Source organism: Scyliorhinus canicula, chromosome 16 (genome assembly GCF_902713615.1).
Source record: "Scyliorhinus canicula chromosome 16, sScyCan1.1, whole genome shotgun sequence".
Classification (NCBI taxonomy): Eukaryota; Metazoa; Chordata; class Chondrichthyes; order Carcharhiniformes; family Scyliorhinidae; genus Scyliorhinus; species Scyliorhinus canicula.
This window is the reverse complement of record NC_052161.1, coordinates 133378276-133403038: the sequence shown is the minus strand read 5'-3', so window position 1 is coordinate 133403038 and position 24763 is coordinate 133378276. Positions and strand designations below refer to the sequence as shown.

The window sequence follows — 24763 nt, the reverse complement described above, 5'->3', positions numbered from 1 at the left end:
ACCTAACAGGCAGAAATACTCAATTTGAGGTTCTCCATTAAAAGAATATCAAGCAAATTCTTGCAAGTACATCAGGGATGAAATTCCTTGGCCCCTCCAACACACGTCTGCTGCAACTGTAGCAAGACTGCTGCAACTGTAGCAAGACTGCAGCAGAAGGGAAGAAATCCAGAATTCCATGATCCAGTTACATTAACTTCTACCCTTGCCCGGAAGTCCCCTCTGATCCTTGCATGGGCTGACAAACAAGACCATCGACGCAGGTGCCGGGGGCTTCCCAGCTTGTGGAGTTCCTCTATCCCAGGCAGGAGCAGTTTCAGCCAAATTCAAAGACAAAGACTGGAACTTTCTGGCTGTTTCCGCCGGCAGGGTCTTCAGGTCCCACTGACGACCCTCCCCTGCCACAGGTTTCATGGCGACGGGGTGCATTCAGCAGGAAACCCCGTTGACAATGGGGTGACTGGAAGATCCCCCTGCCGGCCAATGGCAGGCCACATTTCATGGCAGGTTGCGCAGTAAATCCCGCCCATGCGTACCAACCTGCTATTTGATGGGTGTGAGCCTACGTAAGGGTGCAGGCCTCAATAGTGACCTCCTCTTCCAAGGAAAAAGATGTTTATTTAAAAGCCTGCTTTACAAAGGAGTAAGGTAGAGGCATACAAATCTTATTTTCCGTGGGATGGGACCCAGCCCCGCCTTCCCCCATGCAGTTTATCAGCCTTTGATACCAAGATGGGCTCCAAATCGTGTGGCACTTGTCAGTGGCATTCATATTTTGTTTCCTTTCCTGACCCCGGACGATTAAACAGCCAGCAGAATCTTGGCATGCCTAACACGACCACTGCAGGTCTTCTAAATCCTTTGGCTTTTCTGTGAAAAGTCTGGATTAATTTTTCTCTTTAAAAGCAGGCTACTTTTTAATTTAAAATGTGGCCAGAACTCATTAGTTCAAATATGTGAGGACCGGCAAACTATTTTATTGCCGGGGAGTTCCTTGCAGAGCTCTTAAGCTCTTCTACTGATGCAAATGGATTTTGCAACCCAAACACTGGTCATACTTGAGACCACGACCCATAATTAATGGAATCTTATTGGTCCCTTGGTCTCCCTTTCCCTTGGACATGACAGTTCAAAAATATCCTCTTTTGGCCCATGGAATATTATGGGCTTTACGATATATTATCAATCTCTACGTCCAACTGTACTCTCCTCTCTCGTATTGTGATTCTCAGTGTTGGAAATCCAAACACAAAGGCCAGGCTGTTAATCTACATTTAACTTACTTTCCGACTAACACAATGTTTCCTTCTTCAGTGCTGGGATTGGAAGAACAGGAACCATAATTGTTATAGATATGCTGGTAGCTGACATTAACAGGCAAGGTAAGAAACAATAAAGCCAAATAAAAGTGAGATTCAGAAGCAGACCATTGATTAATTTACACTCTTGTAGAATTTTCGATTGTTTATTATACATGAAAGAAAAAGTACAATTCTCCCACAGCGATGAGTATAATGTGTCTGAGTTCATCCTCTCTTCTTCCCCCCCCCCCCCCAACGCCTCTCTCATACCCCCCCCCCCCCCCCCCCAACGCCTCTCTCATCCCCCCCCCCAAACGCCTCTCTCATCCCACAGTGATTTTAGTCCTCTAATCTTCTCTGTTCCCTTTCCTCTTCTGGAGACCTAAGTTAGGATTTCAACTACATCTGTCTGCCATAAACGGGGCAATAGCTAGTGATGTTGTTGGGTCAGTTACCTGCTTGTTTGAGTTTGCAGTCTGGCGGCTGCCACCTTGACAGGGATCCCTCACCTGATGCTTGCATTGTCTACCTGAATCCCACGATGTACAGATAATCTCGGTTGCAGTGTTTGAGTTATAAATGGACCGAGCATGCACCATGGATGTTCTTTACATTTGTACCAGCATTGAACAGCTGAAAGTCGTTAAAAAGACCAAAGGAGGTCGCTCAGAAGATGACCAGAAAACATTGTCACCTATTTTATGGAGGAGTGTTCCTCCTAGTCCCAGAAACGTACACCTGGCAGCTGCTGGGCCCCATATATCTGACCCTACTTGCCCTAGAACTGGACTATCAAATCTGGTTGTCATGCGCAGATCGGCAGGTCATATGATATGAGGTCCGCGTCTCAAAATGGCTCACGCCTCATTCAGCATTAGCAGCTATGCGGCAGTATCACTCCTTTCATCAACCCAGTTTGTACTAAGTGTTAAAATAGAATCATAGAATAACTACAGTGCAGAAGGAGGCCTATCGGCATCTGCACCAACCTTCCAAAATTGCCCCCACCCAGGCCGAGCACCCTACCCAATCCCCGCAACCTAACCTGCACATCTTGGACACTAAGGAACAATTTAGCATGGCCAATCCAACAAACCCGCACGTCTTTAGAGAAAACCAGGACACCTGGAGGAAACCCACGCAGACACTGAGAGAACGTGCAGACTGCGCACAGTCACCCAAGGCCGAATCGAACCCGAGTCCCTGGCGCTGCGAGACAGCAATACTAACCACTGTGCCACCATGTCTGCCCAAGGACCCCAAAATAACTCCATTTAGTCTTTATTAAGTACATCTGTAACTACTGGTTTTTTTTCTTGGTATGTTGTCTGGTGCCCATCAAGTTTGAAGCTTGGCAAGCGTGTTGTATTCTATTCAGTCACAGCAGACATCAGGGAAATCTTTTCTGAAAAATGTTTCCCCTGAATTGGGCTTTCATTTAGCACCATTGACATTGACTGATATACCTTACACAGATCTGCAATTTATCTTATCTGTTTGGCTCAGCTGTCCATTAATTCAATGGAGAAGCAGTGCTTTTTATTTTAAAATTGAATTTGAGGTGTTGGGAGAGGAATTCTGTGTAGTGTATTTGAGTAGGAAATACTTCACTTAATTAGTCCATATAGAGTTGAGTACATAAATTTAATTCTGGTCCTTCCTTCCACTTCTTTTGGCTTCTCAGCCTTCAACCATGTTGTATATCTGTGCAAATCAAGTTCCCTACTTCTTGGCTTCTGGCACTGTAACACTGTAACTGTTAGTGACTGTGGGCAGGGTTGACTGGGCTAGATTATGCAGTGTAGTCACCGAGACCCTCAATGAGGGAGAGATCCAGATCGCGATGTCTTGCGAGATCTTGTTAGATCTCCCGAGACGTTCTGAGTGTCACAAATCTCGCAAGGGGCCTTTCCTGAAATTTAATGGCCTCGCCGCGTCACCGAGTTGGGCGCGCCGAAGCCATTCGATCGCGCCCAGGATTTATGCTCCTCTGGGACAGGAGGTCGCACCTCGGGTGAGCTGTCAGCCAATCAGGCTGCCGACTCTCTGTACCAGCAGCACCAGCCGGAGCAATGGCCACTGCTAGTACTGCACTCGTAACAAGGTGGCGAGCTCTGTCAGGTTACATTTTTAAAAATGTTTTGAAGTCAACGAAGGAAATCGGGTGCAGGGTTTTAAATGCCAGTAAAGGTGGCATCCAGAAGTGGGGAGGGGCAAGGGGGCATTACACCTTGGGCACCCATCGCCTGTAAAGGAGGGCCTTTCTCTGCCCACCACATGCCTACAGAGGAAAGTCTGCCAGGTTGGCAATCTAGCATGCATCTCTCCCACTGCCTGTTAAATGCTGACAGTGGTGTGGTAATTGGCCCACCTGGTATAACTGCAGTTGGGGCAGAGGACTAGGGTTAGGCGGGGTCCAGCTGCCTGCTGGAATTAATGTGCTCCCCCCCCCCCCCCCCCCCTACCGTCACACCCATTAGCTGGTGAGTGTTAAATCAAGCCCAATTTGTTTCATCCTTCTAGACCACCTGTGCCACTCATCTGACTGTGATGGTTCACCAGAAATGGATGTGTTTCATACCTGAATATATGGTGCATTTTAAAGGTGTCTGACCAATTACTCTGCTCCCAGCCAGGCACTAATTTAAGCCTGATTATATTTTCATTCCAGTGTTTAATTATTGATGTTATGCATCCCGTTCCCATTTGTCTTGCTTTTCATCTTCTCTTCCTTTCAATGTGCATTTACTGTGCCTGTCCTCGTATTATTATTTATTTTTATTCTTTGTTTGCACTTTTTAATGTCAATAATTGCAGTCTGTGTCTGGTCCAGGCAGAATCTTGCAGTTCGCTGCACCTGAGGAAGCAGATGGCAGGTTGAAAAACAGAGGCATTGCTTTGCAATGAAAATTAGATTTAAGAAAGTGAGCCATAGAATCACACAGAACAGAAGGAGGGCATTCAGGCCATCGTGCTGGGCATGAAAATGAGACAAGAAAATGCATTCTGCATCTTCTGAAAGATTTTTATTAACCAATAGCCGGCAAGATATAAATTAGGAGAAACAGCAACGGATAGAAATGACTGGATGTGGGGGGGGGGGGGGGGGGGGGGGGGGGCGGGCTGCTCTTCCATAAAGTAATAAAAAGGCTACGTATTTACACAGGAGGTTTCAGGCTCAATGTTAAATAAAACCTTCAATATATGGGCAGCACGGTAGCACAGTGATTAGCATTGTTGCTTCACAGTGCCAGGAACCCGGGTTAGATTCCTCTCTTGGGTCACTGTGCGGAGTCCGTACGTTCTCCCCGTGTCTGCGTGGGTTTCCTCCGGGTGCTCCGGTTTCCTCCCACAAGCCCCGAAACATGTGCCATTAGGACATTCTGAATTCTCCCTCTGTATACCCGAACAGGCGCCAGAATGTGGCGACTGGGGGATTTTCACTGCAGTGTTGATGTGAGCCTACTTGTGGCTTAGTAAAGAGTATTATTATTATTATTATTATTATTATTATTATTATTAATGGCACTGATTAGACTAGCAGGCGAGGAAATAATATCTAGGACGATACCTGATTTTTTTATCCCACCGAACTTGCTCAGTATATTGGTAGAAACCGCTTGGAAATTCTAGGTGCTACTTCAAACTCTGATAAGCATTAATTAAATGACAATGTTAGGCAGAGATCCTATTGTCATTGTATTCAGGTTCAGAAATGCGTTTTGTGAGCCATTGTCGCAGCTCCACCTTAAAATAAAGAATATGAAACCTTCATTTTTTTTCATCGCTAGGTTTGGACTGTGATATAGACATCCCTAAAACGATTCAAATGGTACGAAAACAAAGATCAGGAATGGTCCAGACAGAGGCTCAGTATAAATTCATATACATGGCTGTACAGCAGTATATTGAGACAGTTCAGAAAAGGCTTCTGGAGGAACAGGTAATTATGTCACCTATCATCCATCTTGGGAGAATTTAAAAGCTTCAATAGAAAAGACAATCCTTTCTCACAATCTTTGTGCTCCATTCATGTCAGAAAGTAAACAGGAAAAACACTTTTTTGCTTGAAGGAATGCTGACCACAAGACTGGTGTTTCAAATATTTAAACTTCCAATGTTACCCAAACTTACAGCATTTTGAATGTACAAGTCTTCATGAAAGCAAGAATGGATTGGCTGAAATCTCTTATCCCATAATACTTGATTTGTGAAATTAGATTTACGTTAATAACTTCAGTATAGTTGAACAAAAGAGCCATGCTGTTGCAGCCTTAACAAATCAGTTCTCTTGCCAATGCAAGAAACTTCAGAGAGTCATGAACATAGCTCAGTTCATCACACGAACCTGCCTCCCATCCATCGACTCCATTTACACCTCCCGTTGCCTGGGGAAAGCGGGCAGCATAATCAAAGACCCCTCCCACCCTGTTAACTCACTCTTCCAATTTTGTCCATCGGGCAGGAGATACAGAAGTCTGAGAACACGCACAAACAGACTCAAAAACAGCTTCTTCCCCACTGTTACCAGACTCCTAAACGACCCTCTTATGGACTGACCTCATTAACACTACACCCCTGTGTGCTTCACCCGATGCTAGTGTTATGTAGTTACATTGTGTTATTATGTATTTTCTTTATTTCCTTTACTTTTCAAGTACCTGATGATTTGTTGAGCTGCTCGCAGAAAAATACTTTGCACTGTACCTTGGTACATGTGACAATAAACAAAATCCAAATCCAAACCAACCAACACTCCTTTCTCATGCAGTATAAACTGTTGCTCTCTTTGTAATTTGGTATTCTTGCATCTGTCCAGATGAGTGCAGGACCAAAAGCTTCAACAGCATGTCTGTTTTTTTCCCTCCATAATACCCCGGTGTTGTACTACCAAACGGCTACTTTGTAACTTGGTTTTCCTTCAAAATGGGCCCAATATCTAACTTGGATCTTTGAATATTTCAGCACTTTCTGCACTACGCTGCAGCAGTAATTTAAGCAGCTGGAAGCGACAACAGATGTATCGTTCTGATCTGTGCTGTTCTCGCTGTATGCCTGCATAGTTATATCTGTTACCTGCCCTTCAGCAAGACTTCGATTTGAAAACGCTTTGAAGCTTAACAAGTATCCTATATTTTTCATAAATTGTGCAATTTCTGCCCTGTCACAGAACAACCTTCCATCAGCTGTAATCATTGAATGTGCCAGTAAATACAAATTTAAACCTCTCGCCGTTTCGCATTTTAAACAGATTAGTGAAGTATACCAGTGGTTACGAAAGCCCGAGGAGAAAAACTAAAAAATAATTGAAAGGAGAAAGAATAAACGGCATACCTCGCAGCAGCCAGTGTAACGATTGATAAGCAAACCGTTATGTCAGTATTTTTCATTCATTCATAGGATGTGGGCATTGCACTAGCAAGGTCAACAATTATTGCCTATATCTGATTGCCTTTGAGATAGAACTGAGTGGCGGGCTAGGCCATTTTCAGCAGGTAAGAGTCAACCACATTGCTGAAGGTCTGGAGACACATGTTTTCCAGACTGAGTTGAGATGATGGATTTTCTTCCCTGAAGGACATTAGTGAACCAGATGGATTTTTATGGCAGTCTGGTAATTTCAAGATCTCCAAAAGCTGCTGCTAGCTTTTTATTCTGGATTTATTTCATTATTTGAATTAAAATTCCCACGTGTCATGATGGGATTTTTACCTTACTTAATGGAGGCACTTGGGGGGGTCTGCCAAGAGTCCGCACGCGGTGCCTCTTTGAAGGCCCACCAGAATGAAATTCCATTCGGGGTAAAGAACGATCTTTCGAGCTTTTCTTTGACTTAGACTTTTTTCAAAGAGTTATTTTTACTGCAACAAAATGAGAGAAAGCACAGAGTATAACGGGGAGAGGGTCATGAATGAAATTGAGTTCTCTCGCCTTGGAAAAAATGTAACAACGTTCTGGGTGGGGTATGACTTATCACCATGTTCCCAATGATGGTATGGCTGGTGTTATATTCCTAAATACCTCCTGCTGGGAAACCGATGCATCTGCTTGTATCAGTGATACAGAAACATAGCCTACTCCTGCTCCTATTTTCTATTTGGCCTTTCGAGCCGGCTCCGCTATTCAATAAGATCACCGCTGATCGTCCAACTCAGTAACCTGCTCCAGCTTTTCTCCCATATCCTTTTTATCGCCTCAGCCCCAAGAGCTGTATCTAACTGCTTCCTCAACAGTGTTTTGGTCTCAACTGCTTTATCTGGTAGAGAATTTCACAGGCTCAGCAGTGAAGAAATTTCTCATCTCAGTCCTAAACAGTTTACCCCATATCCTTAGACTGTGCCCCCTGGTTCTGGACGTCATTTAATACACATAGCGATGCCTTCCGATATACATAGGGCCCCAGTTCCCATTTATTTTTACTCTTAAACTGGATGGAGATGCTCTACAGTTTCAAATGACACAAAATAACCTGAACACTACCACATCAGATCATCTGCCCTTCCAGAGAAACAACGCTGCCCCCATACCTCTATTTTCTGAGCCTGGAGGTCAACTGAGCTGCCCAATAATATGGCAGCCCAGAGCCTTGGCACATTCGGTTTCTGTCACAGCCGGCTGGATGGATGTTAGCGAGTCCCAGCCTTCAAACTGGATTGACTCTCCCGCTAGCACTGTCAGGCAGTTGGACCACATCTTCTGCTGGCTCGCCGTCCAAATCACATGGAGGGGAAACCTAAAGCATATTTTGTGCTGTACATGCATTAACTGCATTATATTGGTGTAGGCATACATATATCGGTATAAATTGTGTCTCAGCGGACAATATTCCATTCCTCTTTACTGTTTAGCTGTCTGGGGACACATGTTAGATGTCTGCACCTTGATAGTGAAACTCCAGAGACCCGGGGAGGGATTCTCCGACCCCCCCGCCAGGTCGGGGAATCCCCGGGGGGGGGGGGGGGAGGGGGGGGGGGCGGCGCAAGTCCTGCCCTGCCGCTTCGACACCGCTTCCATATTCTCCGGGGGCCGGGATCACACCACGCCGGTCAGGGGCCGTTGGCAGCGCCCCCCCCCCCCGCCATTCTCTGGGCCCCGATGGGCCGAGCGGCCGTCGGTTTCTGGCCAGTCCCGGCGGCGTGGATTGGACATAGTCCCACATGGCGGGACCTGGCTGGTAGGCTGGCTGGTGCGGTCCTCGGGGGGGAGGGGGGGCGTGGGGGGATCCGTCCCCGGGAGGGAGGGGCACGGTGGTCTGGCCCGCAATCAGGGCCCACCGATCTGTGCCCTGGAGGCACTCCTTCCTTCCGCGCCAGCCCCTGTAGGGCTGCGCCATGGCCGGCGCGGAGAAGACACCCCCCTGCACATACGCCAGAATATGCCGGCCGGTCTGCGCATGCGCTAAACCACGGCAGCAGTTCTGCGCATGCGTTAACTTGTGCAGTACCTTCGGCGCCGGCTGGCACGGCACCAACCCCTCCGCCGCCGGCCTAGCCCCCGGAAGTGCGGAGAATTCCGCAACTTCCAGTTGGCCCAACGCCAGAGTGGTTCGTGCCGTTCTTGGCACCGGCGTCCGGCCAATTCGCCGATTGCGATGAATCCCACCCCCAATATTAGGCGTATCTTGGATCTATCCATTCAGTCATAGAAAGCACTCCCAGCCTGTTCTGTGCACCCAGAAATGGGTATGTACCAAATACTGGGCCACAGACTGCCAATGGGTGCGAAAAAGGCATCCAGAAAGAAAGGGAGAGGGAATATAATGAAATGAGCGAATATGAAAAGTAGATGTACATACCCATACGGAGAGGGAGAAGCCAAGAGACACAGAAAAGACAGATGAGAGAATCAAAACGGAGTGACTGAAATAAAGGAGAGAAATAGAGCCCTAATTGTAATCGTAACAGCTGCTTGCACATTCAGCGCGCACACAATTCACCAATAATTAAAAATAGAGTTTAGATTAATTTGCCAACAATATTGGCAACTCTTAGAGTAAGCAGCTGGAAAGTGCCATCACTCTTCAGAAACTGAGTGATGTGACCATCAATTCACACGAGACCAGGAGTAGAAGTAAACTGAGGCTTTAGTCAACTAGAACAGTGTCTGCCTGCGACTGGTCTGTTAGTGGGAGCCACCTACAGGGCGACTGCTCTTTATACCTCCCCTCAAGGGGCGGAGCCCACACAGGCCCCAGCATGCTACATTATAGGTAATACCATACAATGGTCCTTAGGTGGAGCCCACATGGGCAACAGCGTAATATAGATAAGCACATGGTGAATTGTTACAGCAATACATTAACCACATTCACCTCCTGTTAAAAAAAATGAAGTCCGGCGGGGGTGACGGGTTCATAAGTTCAGCCTGTCCAGCGCACGGATTGTGCACTGTGAACGCCGAAACTCTGATGTCGCCGCTGGTCAGGGCATCGAACTCATCCGTGCTCGCATCGGTAGTGAAGTTGCAGGTGCGGGTACAGACGCGGACTCCGGGAGTGTGTCTTCCGGAACTTCATTCCTGTGGGTCGGTGAAGAGGAATGTCGGGCAGGAGGGGATGCGGGTGCCACGTAGGGGCGGGGGCGCTGGTCAGCATAGGTTGGGTGGGGTAAGATGGGGTGGCGGTGGTAGTGGAACCTGCGGGTGCCAGATCCCGGAGGGAGACCGTATCCTGACGGCCGTCGGGGTGTTCGATGTATGCGTACTGGGGGTTGGAGTGTAGGAGCTGGACCCTCTCGACCAGGGGGTTGGACTTATGGCTCCTGACGTGCTTGCGGAGCAGGATGGGCCCTGGTGTCTTCAGCCAGGGCGGAAGCAAGGCCCCTGAGATGGATTTCCTGGGGAAAACAAATAGGTGGTCATGAGGGGTCTTGTTTGTGGCCGTGCAAAGTAGGGGCCTAATAGAGTGGAGTGTGTCAGGGAGGACCTCCTGCCAGTGGGAGACCGGGAGATTCCTAGACCGTAGGGCCAAGAAGACGGTCTTCCAGACCGCGTGTTCTCCCTCTCCACCTTCCCGTTTCCCTTGGGGTTATAACTGGTAGTCCTGCTCGAGGCGATGCCTTTGCTGAGCAGATACTGACGCAGTTCGTCGCTCATGAACGACGAGCCCCGGTCACTGTGGACGTATGTGGGGAAACCAAACAGGGTGAAGACACTATGTAGGGCTTTAATGGCGGTGGCAGCGGTCACGTCGGGGCAGGGGATTGCAAAGGGGAAGCGGGAGAACTCGTCGATGATTTTGAGGAAATATGTGTTGCGGTTGTTGGAGGGGAGGGGCCCTTTGAAATCGATACTGAGGCGCTCAAAGGGCGGGGATGCCTTTACCCGGTGGGCCTTATCCAGTCGATAGAAGTGTGGCTTGCACTCAGCGCAGATCGGGCAGTCCCTGGTCATGGCTCTGACCTCCTCAGTGGAGTAGGGCAGGTTGCGAGCCTTGATGTAGTGGAGAAGCCGGGTGACCCCCGGGTGGCAGAGGTCATTGTGGATAGCACGTAGTCGGTCATCTTGCGCGCTGGCGCATGTGCTGCGGGACAGGGCATCTGGGGGCTCGTTGAGCTTCCCAGGACGATATACAATATCGTAATTATTTATTTATTTTTTATAAATTTAGAATACCCAATTATTTTTTCCAATTAAGGGGCAATTTAGTGTGGCCAATCCACCTACCCTGCACATCTTTTGGGTTGTGGGGGTGAAACCCACGCAGACACGGGGAGAATGTGCAAACTCCACACAGACAGTGACCCAGGGCCGGGATTCGAACCCGGGTCCTCAGTGCCGTAGGCAGCAATGCTAACCACTGTGCCACCGTGCTGCCCACTATATCGTAATTATAGGTGGAGAGTTTGATCCTCCACCTCAAGATCTTATCATTCTTGATTTTGCCCTGCTGTGTATTATCGAACATGAAGGCTACCGATCGTTGGTCGGTGATGAGGGTAAACCTCCTACCAGCAAGGTAGTGCCTCTAGTGCCACACGGCTTCCACGATGGCTTTGGCCTCCTTTTTAACTGAGGAGTGTCGAATTTCGGAGGTGTTGAGGGTTTGAGAAAAAAACACTACAGGCCTGCCTGCCTGATTGAGGGTAGCGGCGAGGGCGACCTCTGATGCGTCGCTCTCCATCTGGAAGAGGACGGACTCATCCACCGCGTGCATCGCGGCTTTGGCAATATCTGCCTTGATGCAGCTGAAGGCCTGGCGGGCCTCAGCCGCCAGTGGGAAGATGGTGGCCTTGATTAGTGGGCGGGCCTTGTCGACATAGTTGGGGGCCCACTGGGCGTAATATGAAAAGAACATCTTTTCAGGGTCATGGGGCAGTGGGGAAGGGGGAGTTGCAGGAGGGGGCGCATACGGTCGGGGTCGAGTCCTGGGACTTCGTTTTCCACGACGTAGCCGAGGTTAGCTAGTCTGGTCATGCGGAAAACGCATTTCTCCTTGTTGTAAGTGAGCTTAAGGGTTCGGGCAGTTTGGAGAAATCTGTGGAGGTTGGCGTCCTGGTCCTGCTGATCATTGCCGCAGATGGTGACGTTGTCCAAGTACGGAAATGTGGCCCGCATCCCGTACTGGTCCACCATTCGGTCCATCGTTCTTTGGAAAACCGAGACCCCGTTCGTGACGCCAAAGGGGACCCGGAGGAAGTGGAAGAGGCAGCCGTCTGCCTCAAAAGCCGTGTACTGGCTGTCCTCCGGGCAGATTGGGAGCTGGTGAGATGCAGACTTCAGATCCACCGTGGAGAACACCTGGTAGTTCGCGATCTGATTAACCATGTCTGCGATCCGGGGAAGGGGGTACGTATCGAGGTGCGTGTACCGGTTTATGGTTTAGCTGCAATCTACAACCATCTGGTTCTTTTCTCCGGTCCTGACGACCACCACCTGGGCTCTCCAGGGGCTATTGCTGGCCTCGATGATTCCCTCCTGCAAGAGTCGCTGGACCTTGGACCTGACTGACTGGTTTGCAGTCGGCAGTGAGGTTTGCGAAGAGCGGGGAGGGTTGACGTATGGGTCTCGAGGCTACATACGATGAGTGGGGGTAGGGCCCGCCGAACTTCAGGATGAGGCTCCTGATGTTACATTGGAAATCCAGTCCCAATAGAAGAGGAGCGCAGAGGTCGGGGAGTGCATATAATTTAAAATGGGCGTACTCGGCCTCCTGTATTGCGAGGATTGCGGTAGCGCACTCTCGGACCTGCACCGAGTGCGACCCGGAGGTGAGGGAGATGGTTTGATGCGCCGGGAAGATTGGGAGCGAGCAGCGTCTTGCCATGTCCGGATGAATGAAGCTCTCTGTGCACCCGGAGTCGAAGAGGCAGGGCGTTTCGTGCCCGTTTACCCGGACGGTCATCATAGAACTCTGGAGGTGTTTGGGTCGCGACTGGTCAAGGGTGACCGCGCTGAGTTGCAGGTAGCTGGCGTGGTCGAAGATGCTGGGGCGGTCCCAAGGTGGCTGTCCCCGTTGGTCGCATGTGTCGGCCGGCGTTGCAGATGGTGGCCAAGATGGCGGCCCCCATGAATCGCAGGTGGCGGGCCGCGTGGGCGAGGATGGCCAAGATGGCGGCCCCCGTGAGTCGCACGTGTTGTGCGGGCTTGGAGATGGCTGCCCCCACGGACAACACGAGGCCAATGACGCGTCCGGGAGGAGCAGACACGCTGCCACTCTGCGGGATCTGCGGCCTGTGAGTCCGAAGGTCGGGACTGCGATTTAGAGTTTTTGGACCTGACCAGGCAAACTTTAGCAAAATGTCCTTTTCTCCCGTAGTCACTGCAGTTCGTGTTCCGGGCCGGGCAGCGTTGCCTGGGGTGTTGAGGCTGGCCGCAGAAATAACAGGGTAGCCCCCACCATGGTGGGTGGGCTGCCGCGCGGCACAGGCCTGGGGTATTCTTTGGCTGGGGGTCCACGAGGGGGTCGCGTGATCGGACGGGAACGAGTTAAGGCTTTGGAACGCTACTTCTAGGGAGGAGGCTAATTTTACCGTCTCTTCCAGGTCTAGGGCACCTTTTTCTAGTAGGAGCTGTCTCACGTAGTTGGACCTGACTCCAGCCATGTAGGTGTCCTGGATGGTGAGGTCCATATGTTGAATGGCCATAACGGCCTGGTAATTGCAGCTTCATGGAAGGACTTTGAGGTCGCGAAGGTACTCTTCCAGCGGTTCCCCGGGACGCTGGCAACGAGTGAGGAGATGCCGCGCGTATACCTCGTTCACGGGCCTTACATAGAGGTGCTCTAGCACCGCAAGGGCATCTGCGTACGTGGAGGCTTCCTCGAGAAATATCCCTTCACCATCTAACCTGTCAAGCCCCCTCAGAATCTTAGTTTCTATAAGATCATGACTGATCTTTTGCCTCAATTCCATCCTGCCCACTCCCCACATCATGTGGCAGCATGGTAGCATAGTGGTTAGCACAGTTGCTTCACAGCTCCAGGGTCCCAGGTTCGATTCCCGGCTTGGGTCACTGTCTGTGCGGAGTCTCCACGTTCTCCCCGTGTCTGTGTGGGTTTCCTCTGGGTGCTCCGGTTTTCTCCCACGGTCCAAAGATGTGCAGGTTAGGTGGATTGGCCATGATAAATTGCCTTTAGTGTCCAAAAACATTCGGTGGGGGTTACTGGGTTAGGGGGATAAGGTGGAAGTGTGGGCTTAAGTGGGGTGCTCTTTCCAAGGGCCAGTGCAGACTCGATGGGCCTAATGGCCTCCTTCTGCACTGTAAATTCTATGTTCTATGATCAAAGTGGGTCGTTAGCAGCAGATAGTAATACAAAAAAAGGAAACTGGTGAAATTAATTTGTTTAGCCCTTATTGGGAACATGCCAAACTTTAAACTTTGCTCCTTGAAGTTGAGCTGCAGCCCATCTGAAGTGTCATGTATATTTCCTGGTCCAGGCTGCCCTGTTCAGGATCACCCCAAAGCCAGCACGCACTTTGATTGTCAGGCCATTTTCACACCATCCCCACCCATTTGCAGACATTAGATTCCATTGCCAGCGTGGAACTGGGAGAGGCAAAAAATTAAGCACCCAGAAATAAGAACATTTAAGTCATTGAGGTTTTCGGGGGAAACTTTTTTAAAAATGTGATGGGTATTCATCCTGAATACACGGGTAATTAATTCCTGAATACCATGTCATTAAGTATTTGAATATTGTTTCGCACAGAAAAACAAAACAACGGAACGAGAATATTCAAATATCCACTATCTACGTATGGAGAAAGCTAAAACCAAACGACATGCTGCCCCACCTCGAGTTTTTCCCGCGTAAGTAACTTTTTAAGGCAGATTATAAAAAGACATTACAGGAACTTTAGCAAGCTTTGGCTAGTGTTATGATCCAACAGGTGGTAAATGCTGTGCAAACTAAATCTCAAAGAGAAACTTGACAACGATCGCAACAACCAGAATTCTCCAGCCGTTGGGATTCTCTTTTCCCGCTGGCAGCACCCCCATTCCCGCGTTTCCCGCCGCCGTGGGGTGGCTTCAATGGGAAATCCCGTTGATAAGCAGCAGGAAGATAGAATATCGCCACCGAGAAACACTCGGCTGGGGGATTGGAGCATCCAGCCCAACTATTTTCTATTTGTATTTTACCATGTGTCACACTTTTGGAGATTTAAAATATTAAATTAAAACATTTATTGACAAGTGAAAAAAAACTTAAACACACGAGATTACATTTACACAATTAAAATTAGTCTCACAGTACATTCCCTCCAAAAGATTCCTACTTGGTTAAGCTCAGAAATAAACACCCCTTTAAGCAGCAGTCCTCATAGAGGCCAGCATTTATTGCCCACTCCAAGTTGCTCGTGTGACGGTGGTGGTGAGCTGCCTTCTTGAACCGCTGCAGCCCCTGTGATGTATGTGCACCCACAAAGCTGTTCGGGGGGGGGGGGATTTTGACCCAGCGACAGGGAAGGAACAGCCAATTATTTTCCGAGCCAGGATGGTGAGTGACTTGGGAGGGAGCGGGGGGGGGGGGGGGTTTCCTCCGGTTGTTCCAGTTTCCTCCCACAGTCCAAAGATTAGGTGGATTGGCTATGTTAAATTGCCCTTGGTGTCCAAAAAAAAAGGTTAGGTGGGAATAAGGTGGAGGTATGGGCTTAGGTGGGGTGCTCTTTCCAAGGGCCGGGGCAGACTCAATGGGCCGAATGGCCTCCTTCTGTACTGTAGATTCTATGATAACTAGAAACAGTTCAGTATGGTTTTTGAGTTATTTATAATTGGGTGAATCACAATTGATAGACAAGGCACCAATTAAAAATGCTTATTTATCACAAGAATTTCAATTTCAGCTGAATTCATCAAAATCCATTTAGTTACCACTTAAAAGTATTGAGGGATGTTTTTAGTACAATTTTTGAAATAATATATATTCTAAAATCCTGTTCAACTGAATTGGTTTGCAGCTGATTTTTGTTTGATGGGGAAAAAAGCTTGCCAAAATGAGCGCAATTTTGGGCACAATTTGAACACAGAATGCCCAAGCAGAATGCCTGCCCTTAAGACCTCGAATGTACAGTATGATATTCTTATCCTAGTGGATTTAAACCTCTTGACAAAGTAGCAAATGAACTTATGCAAACTTTAGTACAATAATATCTCTCGGTTTAAGTTCCAGATCTTGCATTTTATTCTTTCGCAGGACTGCAAGATGGCAGATGGCCAGACTTCTGTAGTGCCCTGAGACCAGCACTACGGAAACACTGAAGCAGTAAAATGGATTGGGGCATATTTCTGGGATTCTGGCATGTTCCGCACAGCACCCCCACACTGGAAAAGTGCTAAAGAGGGTGCGCCTCCCACAGCAGCTCAAGGAGAGATCTAATTGTAATGCTGCAAACCATCCAGTCATCTTGCTTTTCCCTGCTGAGGGAGAGAATAATTTACTCTCCTCTCCTGACGTAAAGGGCCTCTATGATCTCTTGGGTGCATCGCTAGATGGCGTGCTGGGAAATGTTGGATATATCACCTTCTCCAACCTGGAAAAGTCCAGTTGACAGAGGTTCTGTACCACTTTGCCCATGCTGGTGAGAGGCTTTATGTTGTGAAGAAAGCAACGCAATCTGCGCAGACCAAGTTTGTCAAGGGTAATAGGCGACAGGCAGAAAAGTTGAGTTAAGGCCACAAGCAGGTAGGCCGTGATATTATTGAACGATAGAGCAGGCTCAGTGGACCAAATGGCCTACTCTTACTCCCAATTCTTATAAGAAATGTCCATCAAATGAGTTGGGATAGCTTATTGGCATCACAATCAGACCTCTCCTTGAGCTGCTGCTGCAGGTGCAGCTTGCCTGCACAAGCACTTTGTCCAGTGTGGGGGCGCCATGTGAAACATGCTGGATGCTCAGCAACACACTCCATTCCATTTTATTGTTTCAGTGTTTCCACAGTGCTAGTCTCAACGGCACTTCTCAACTCAAAGCCCCGCTCAAAATGCCATCTGGCTGTTCTGCTAAAGAATAGAAATTAAGACTTGGAAACGTATGCTGAGACGCATTATTGTACAAAAGTTTGTACAAAGAAACAAAGAACAAAGAAAATTACAGCACAGGAACAGGCCCTTCGGCCCTCCCAGCCTGCGCCGATCCAGATCCTTTATCTAAACCTGTCTCCTATTTTCCAAGGTCTACTTCCCTCTGTTCCCCGCCCGTTCATATACCTGTCTAGATGCCTCTTAAATGATGCTATCGTGCCCGCCTCTACCACCTCCGCTGGTAAAGCGTTCCAGGCACCCACCACCCTCTGTGTAAAAAACTTTCCACGCACATCTCCCTTAAACTTTCCCCCTCTCACCTTGAAATCGTGACCCCTTGTAACTGACACCCCCACTCTGGGAAAAAGCTTGTTGCTATCCACCCTGTCCATACCTCTCATAATTTTGTAGGCCTCAATCAGGTCCCCCCTCAACCTCCGTCTTTCCAATGAAAACAATCTTAATCTGCTCAACCTTTCTTCATAGCTAGCACCCTCCATACCAGGCAACATCCTGGTGAACCTCCTCTGCACCCTCTCCAAAGCATCCACATCCTTCTGGTAATGTGGTGACCAGAACTGCACGCAGTATTCCAAATGTGGCCGAACCAAAGTCCTATACAACTGTAACATGACCTGCCAACTCTTGTACTCAATACCCCGTCCGATGTATAAATGTATAAATGAATTGTATAAATGAATTTGTCTGCCAGTTTATCAGAGGCGGTGACCTGTTAAATCCTCTATTAAATAATGGTGCAGGGTGGCAATGCACCTGACTCATCTTCCGCGGCACACACACCCTTTCCCCACGTCAGTGAGGAGAGTTATAGGAACTACTATGGGCCATCTCTCCCATTGCCCACCAGTGTATAATGGGTTTTTGGAGTCAGCTTGCCAGTTTAATGCTACATTGTGAACAATTCTGAGCTGTGGGTCCACACCCACAAGGAAATATGCTGTAACTTTCATGTACGGGGGAGGGAGCAAATCACTTACAAATCCTCAATCCTCTTAATGTTGGACAACTTATTTATGCAACATTGCAAAATTACAAATGGTCATTATTTTTCTCCTGTCCTAAAGGTTGAAAGAAGAGCCATCCTGTCTTTACGAAAATTTAAACATCAAAAGCTCCAAATCATCAGGAGGTTGCAACACAAAGAGATAAAAGCATCAAGGGTAGAGTGGTTGTATTCATAATAAGCACATTAACAATACAAGTAATTTTAAAAATTTCTGTCTTTGTTCACAATGCGCACGCTCCTATTTGTCATGTTGTAAAGTGTTCCTTGTTGACTCGCATTTCATATTTTGGATGTTCTCTTCTCACCTGAAGGTCAAATTCTCCAGTTTTCTTCCCAAACCGTCTCCCCTGCCCCCACAGGCCAACTAATGCTGGCACATCAGACGTCTTCCCCAACCCAATCCAGTAGGACCATAACTTGAATTAAACTAAGCCTCGCGCAGGAGGAGGAGAAATTCACCCTCCCCAGGGCATCCGCCCACGTCCCCTCATCAATCTCCTCTCCCAGCTCCTCCTCCCATTTATCTTTCAGCTCCTCCACCGAGGCCTCCTCCCCCTCCTGCATCACTTGGTAGATTGCCAAAATCCTCCCCTCACCGACCCACGTCCCTGAGAGCACCCTGTCCTGAACCCCCCCTGGCAGCAACAGTGGAAACTCCGCCACCTGCAGCCTAACAAACGCCCTTACCTGCATATACCTGAAGGTGTTCCCTGGGGGAAGGCCCAGCCTTCCCTCCATCTCCTCTAGGGTTGCAAACTTCCCATCGGGAAAGAGGTCCCCCATCTGCCTGATACCTGCCCTGTGCCAGCTCAGAAACCCTCCGTCCATCCTCCCTGGTACAAACCGGTGGTTCCCACGTATCGGGGACCAGACTGAAGCCTTCACCTCCCCCCTATGCCGCCTCCACTGCCCCCAAATTTTGAGGGTAACCGCCACCACCGGATTCGTAATATACCTTGTTGGGGGGAGTGGCAACGGCGCTGTCACCAGCGCCTCCAGGCTCGTGCCCACACAGGACGCCACCTCCATCCTTTTCCAAGCCGCCCCTCCCCCTCCATCACCCACCTACGTATCATCGCAACATTGGCAGCCCAGTAGTACCCCTATAGGTTGGGCAACGCCAATCCCCCCACATCCCTGCTCCGCTCCAGGAACACCTTCCTCACCCTCGGGGTCTTCTGCGCCCACACAAACCCCATAATACTCCTATTGACCCTCCTGAAGAAAGCCTTCGGTATGATGATAGGGAGGCACTGGAAGAGGAACAAGAACCTCGGGAGCACCGTCATTTTGACCGACTGGACCCTGCCCGCTAGGGAGAGTGGCAACACATCCCACCTCCTAAACTCCTCCTCCATCTGCTCCACCAGCTTCGTAAAGTTGAGCCTGTGCAGGGTCCCCCAGCTCCTGATCTCCTTTAAGTTTCTCATTGTCTAAAACCTTGTTCATATTCCTGAAATCTCTTCCCACTGGAATTAAATTTATACACTTAAATGCTCTTCCACCGTCAATCACCCTGCTTCACCCCCTATTAATTCACAAAGATTTATCACTGGTTGACAATGAAGAAGGTCATAGGTTACAGATCAGTGACAGATGGAATTTAACCCTAAAAAGTGTGAAGTGATGCACTTTGGAAGGAGTAATACGACAACGGAGTATTCAATGAATGGCAGGGCACTAGGAAGCTCAGTGGGATCTTTGGGTGCTTCTCCACAGATCCCTGAAGACAGCAGGGTAGTTAAGAAGGGATACGGCCCAGTACACCCGCAAGGGGGGGGGGGGGCAGCACTAAAGGGGCTGCCGTTCAATCAAGCCCGACATAAATTCCGCTACCTGGGGATCCAAATAGCCCATGACTGGAAAGGGATCCACAAATGGAACCTCACCAGCCTGACGGAGGAAGTTAAAAAGGACCTGCAAAGATGGAACACATTCCCGCTCTCCCTCGCGGGGAGAGTTCAGACGATCAAAATGAACGTACTGCCCAGGTTCCTCTTCCTGTTTAGATCCATTCCGATCTACATCCCCAAGGCCTTTTTCAAAGCGCTGGACAAACTCATCATGGCGTTCGTATGGGGGGGTAAAAATGCTAGGATCCCAAAGAAGGTCTTACAAAAAACAAAAACCAGGGGAGGGCTAGCCCTCCCGAATCTACAATTCTACCACTGGGCAGCAACAGCCGAGCGAGTAAGGGGATGGATCCAGGAGCCAGAGGCTGAGTGGGTGCGTGCGGAGGAGGCCTCCTGCATGGGAACCTCCCTCCGGGCCCTCGCCACGGCAGCACTCCCATCCCCACCCAAAAAACACTCCAGCAGCCCAGTGGTGACAGCCACCCTCCAATCCTGGAACCAACTGCGGCAGCAACTTGGCCTGACCAAAATGTCGAACAGGGCTCCCATCTGCAACAACCATAGGTTCACACCAGCACTGACTGACGCCACCTTCAAAAGGTGGAGGCAGGACGGGGGGACACTGACAGTCAGGGACCTATACACGGACGACAGGATCGCAACACTGGACGAACTGACAGAGAAGTTTCAGCTAGCTGGGGGGAACGAGCTACGGTACCTGCAGCTCAAAAACTTCCTACGAAAGGAGACAAGGACGTACCCACAACCGCCACGACAGACACTACTGGAAGACCTACTGGACGCAAGTATCCTAGAGAAAGGGAACTGTAGTGACATGTATGACCGACTGGTAGATAGGGACGACACCGTACTGGACGCAACAAGAAGGAAATGGGAGGACGACCTGGGGATGGAGATAGGGTGGGGACTCTGGAGCGAAGCACTGCATAGGGTCAACTCCACCTCCACGTGCGCAAGGCTCAGCCTGACGCAACTAAAAGTGGTACATAGAGCCCACTTAACAAGAACCCGTATGAGTAGGTTCTTCCCGGAGGTGGAAGACAGATGTGAACGGTGCCAAAGAGGCCCGGCCAACCACGCCCACATGTTCTGGTCTTGCCCCAGACTCGTGGAGTACTGGACAGCCTTCTTCGAGGTTATGTCCAAAGTGGTGGGAGTGAGGGTGGAGCCATGCCCGATAGTGGCGGTCTTCGGGGTTTCAGAACAGCCAGATCTATTCCTGGGGAGGAGGGCGGACGCCCTTGCCTTTGCCTCCCTGATCGCCCGCCGTAGAATCCTGTTTGGCTGGCGGTCAGCAGCACCGCCCAGAGCTGCGGACTGGCTGTCCGACCTCTCGGAATCTCTCCAAATGGAGAAAATCAAATTTGCCATCCGAGGGTCGGACGACGGCTTCCACAGAACGTGGGAGCCATTCATGCAACTGTTCCGGGACCTATTTGTGGCCAATGTACAAGAGGAAGAATAGTCGGGGGAAGGTAGCGGGAGGGGCTACAGGTTCGGTACGGGGGTTCGATGGCTAGCTAAGGCCCAAAACCAAACTAAATAAACATGTTGGGGGGGGGGGGGGGGGGGGGGGGGGGCGGGCGCAGTTACTACTACGAAGATGCTTACCTGTAAATATGTATGTTAATTTTTGCGTGTTTGTTTGTTGTTTTTTTTTTTTTTTTTTTGTTCTTTTTCTCTCCTAACAATTTGTAATTTGTTCAATATAAAATATGAAAACTGAATAAAAACATTTATAAAAAAAAAAGAAGGGATACGGGACAGGGCAGCACGGTGGCGCAGTGGGTTAGCTCTGCAGTCTCATGGCGCCGAGGTCCCAGGTTCGATCCCGGCTCTGGGTCACTGTCCGTGTGCAGTTTGCACATTCTCCCCGTGTTTGCGTGGGTTTCACCCCCACAACCCAAAGATGTGCAGAGTAGGTCGATTGGCCATGCTAAATTACCCCTTAATTGGAAAAAATCAATTGGTAATCTAAATTTATTTTCTTTTAAAAGAAGGGATATGGGACACTTGTCTTTATCAGTCATGGCACAGATTATAAGAGCAGGAAGGTTATGGTGGAGCTGTACAGGACTTTGGTTAGGCCACAGCTGGAGTACTGTGCGCAGTTATGGTCAACACACTGTAGGAAGGATGCGATTACACTGGAGAGGGTGCAGAGGAGATTTACCAGGATGTTGCCTGGGCTGGAGCATTTTCTTTTTTTAAATTTAGATTACCCAATTATTTTTTCCAATTAAGGGGCAATTTAGCGTGGCCAATCCACCTACTCTGCACATTTTTGGGTTGTGGGGGCGAAACCCACGCAGACACGGGGAGAATGTGCAAACTCCACACGGACAGTAACCCAGAGCCGGGATCGAACCTGGGACCTCAACGCCGTGAGGCGGTTGTGCTAACCACTAGGCCACCGTGCTGCCCTGGCTGGAGCATTTTAGCCATGGAGGGGCTGGATAAACTCGGGCTGTTTCCTTTGGAGCAGAGAAGGCTGAGAGAGGTGTATAAGATTAGGGGGATCGTGGACAGGATGGATAGAAAGCAACTGTTTTCCTCAGTTGAAGAGTCAATAACAAGGGGGCATAATTTTAAGGTGAAAATTAGGAGATTTGAGGAAAAACCCCTTTCACCCAGAGGGCGACGGGAATCTAGAATGCATTGCCAGGGAAGGGTAGTTGTGGCAGGAAATCTCACAATCTTCAAAAAGGACTTGGATGAGCACTTGAAATATCATAACGTTCAAGGCAATGGGCCAAGCGCTGGGAATTGGGATTAGTGTAGATTAGATTAGTTTAATTTATTTTTGTCGATGCAGGCTTGATGGGCTGAAGGGTCTCTTCTGTACTGTTTGATTCAATAACTGGACCATTTCCTCATTCCACACCCCGAGTTACCCCTCTCCCTCGATATACTAAGCCCACCTTGCTCTCTCAAACACTCCAGCTCACTTCCTTCAAGTATATTTTAAAAACCTCCATCTTCTGCTGTGATTTGGCCTTTTGCAACATCCCCCCACCCGATTATAATCCCTTTGTTGCTACTTGATATCCGCTTATCTTCAGTTTTGACCACCATAGAAATTAAGCGCCACTTTACAAATTTTAAGTTACTGTTGGTATCAACTTCTGTGTTGTTATAAATGAACCTGGAATTAATATTTTCATTAACGTAGAAGACTTTGTAATTGCTCATATCGGGTGATGTTTTTCCTCTATAATGATGAAGAATTTAGTTACATGAGAGGATATTATTATTTAACAGAACGTTTCTATCTTCTAATCTTCTAATTCCCCCTTATCCAACACCTTTAAACTGCAGCAGGAACAAGAATTATGTTGTCACCTTAATGCCCTCTTTTTGTTCTCTCCAGAATTACTTCTGTTTACGTAACGCTTCTGCCTGCATCTGCAATGACAATTACTCTGTCCCAACTTGCCTCTGGATCGCTATGCAGTGCAATTCTACAAACCAAATTCTAGAGGAAATTGCCTTCCAATAAAGACTTTAATTTATTAACAAGAGAAAATAGATTTTTTTTTAATTACACTGTTGTTGTCAGCTTGTATTTATATATGTACTTTAAGTGCCTCTTCTTGAAACTGATAAACAGTGGGGTTTAATTTTCATTTTGAGATTTCACGACTATCCAGACAATACATTGGATGCATTTAGAAAAAGAGAACAGAAATATTTGACTTGCAATACCGTAGGCTCATTAATTTTATCACCCGCTCCGTTGCATGTTCTTCAGGTGAAAAGATTAATTATGACCACTACTTTTTGCAAATGGTTTTTTTCGGTATCCATCCACGTCACAAACAGCTGAAATACTGCTTGAAGCGTGTTGGCTTCACTACTCAGTTTTACTGCAATTCTGGTGGCGAAGGAGCCAATAAACTCAGCAGCAGTGCCGCCTGCAGGAACAATGTGGTTCTGCAACTTGGAATTCGTGTGGAAGTTCAAAATTCGTATTTTGATTCTAAATTGTTTCGCATGGTAGCAGTATTGTAACAATTTTGTAAATTTGAGAATTGCAGAACCTTTTAGGTTCTGTTAACTTGGGATTTGCCGAAGTTTTGACAGGCACAATTCATGCACATTGAGTGAATTTTGAGAGATTGGGATTTCTCACATGTTGAATTTGAAATTAGTTGATGCATCTACAATAGCCAAAGATATGAGGGTTTGTGTATTTTTTTAAAAAGATGAGTTTATTGAACACGGCATTAATAAGGCATTCGGTGGTGAGGAAAGACAACTTTCTTAAAAGCCGTTGTTTATGTGATAAAATAATGTAGTTTTGCTTTGTGAGAGCAAATATGAATGGCTGGTTCACTTAACAATTTTGGTATGTTTCCAGTGTTTAGTATGTGCTGGTAATTGCCTCAGAAATTAAATGAAACGGGATACACGCCTACATGCCACCAGTTACAACCACAATTCACCCTGCGTATGTCTACATTTACTGTTTTGTACCAGCATTTGTTAGATAATAAATGCTGACATGTAGAAAATACCATACCGAGGGAAGTGGTGAAAGGGAAGAAACTTTTCATCAATAAACTGAAATTAAAAGCTTCTTATACTGTGTTCAGCTGATTATTAGCCATTAACCTATTGAATTCAGGTCTGACTTTTGGTGAAAGTAGTTCCCGTATTTGACCCGATGCAATACTCTGTCTGCAACCTCAAGTTGATTATTTTGGGCAGGAAATTGTGTTTTCTGATCTTTAATTATAATAATGGGGACTGTTGTGAGATCAGAGAGAGCCTTTGGTACCCGTAACCGCGTTATATCTCGCTTCCAGCTAATATTTTTCTATCTCCATCATAGGAAGTTATGATGAGAAGGCTCAGCTATATGTAAAACCCCAATAATTTTATTTTGGAGTCCAGTTTAACCATAAAACCGGCTTCTTATTCTTCTAAGCTTAAACTTAAAGGAGTATTTCTATTTATAAATGGCGTTAATGATTTTGGAATTCTGACGTACTAGCTTGGGTCCCAGGTTCAATTCCCGGCTTGGGTCACTGACTGTGCGGAGTCTGCACGTTCTCCACGTGTCTGTGTGGGTTTCCTCCGGGTGCTCCGGTTTCCT

General features: G+C 48.1%; 1 protein-coding gene across 4 annotated transcripts in view; it reads left to right on the top strand.

Annotated features, from left to right (window-relative positions):
* The window catches only part of ptpn11b (protein tyrosine phosphatase non-receptor type 11b), a 176383-nt gene extending 152139 nt beyond the window's left edge, over positions 1-24244 (top strand). For all 4 annotated transcript variants that reach the window (XM_038821749.1, XM_038821748.1, XM_038821751.1 and 1 more), the window contains 5 exons: positions 1315-1382; positions 5093-5244; positions 14449-14549; positions 17850-17945; positions 23036-24244. In XM_038821749.1, coding sequence (XP_038677677.1) covers positions 1315-1382; positions 5093-5244; positions 14449-14549; positions 17850-17934 — 406 coding nt within the window. In that variant the 3' untranslated portion in view covers positions 17935-17945; positions 23036-24244. The remainder of the gene's footprint in view (positions 1-1314; positions 1383-5092; positions 5245-14448; positions 14550-17849; positions 17946-23035) is intronic.
* Positions 24245-24763: the final 519 nt, after the last annotated feature.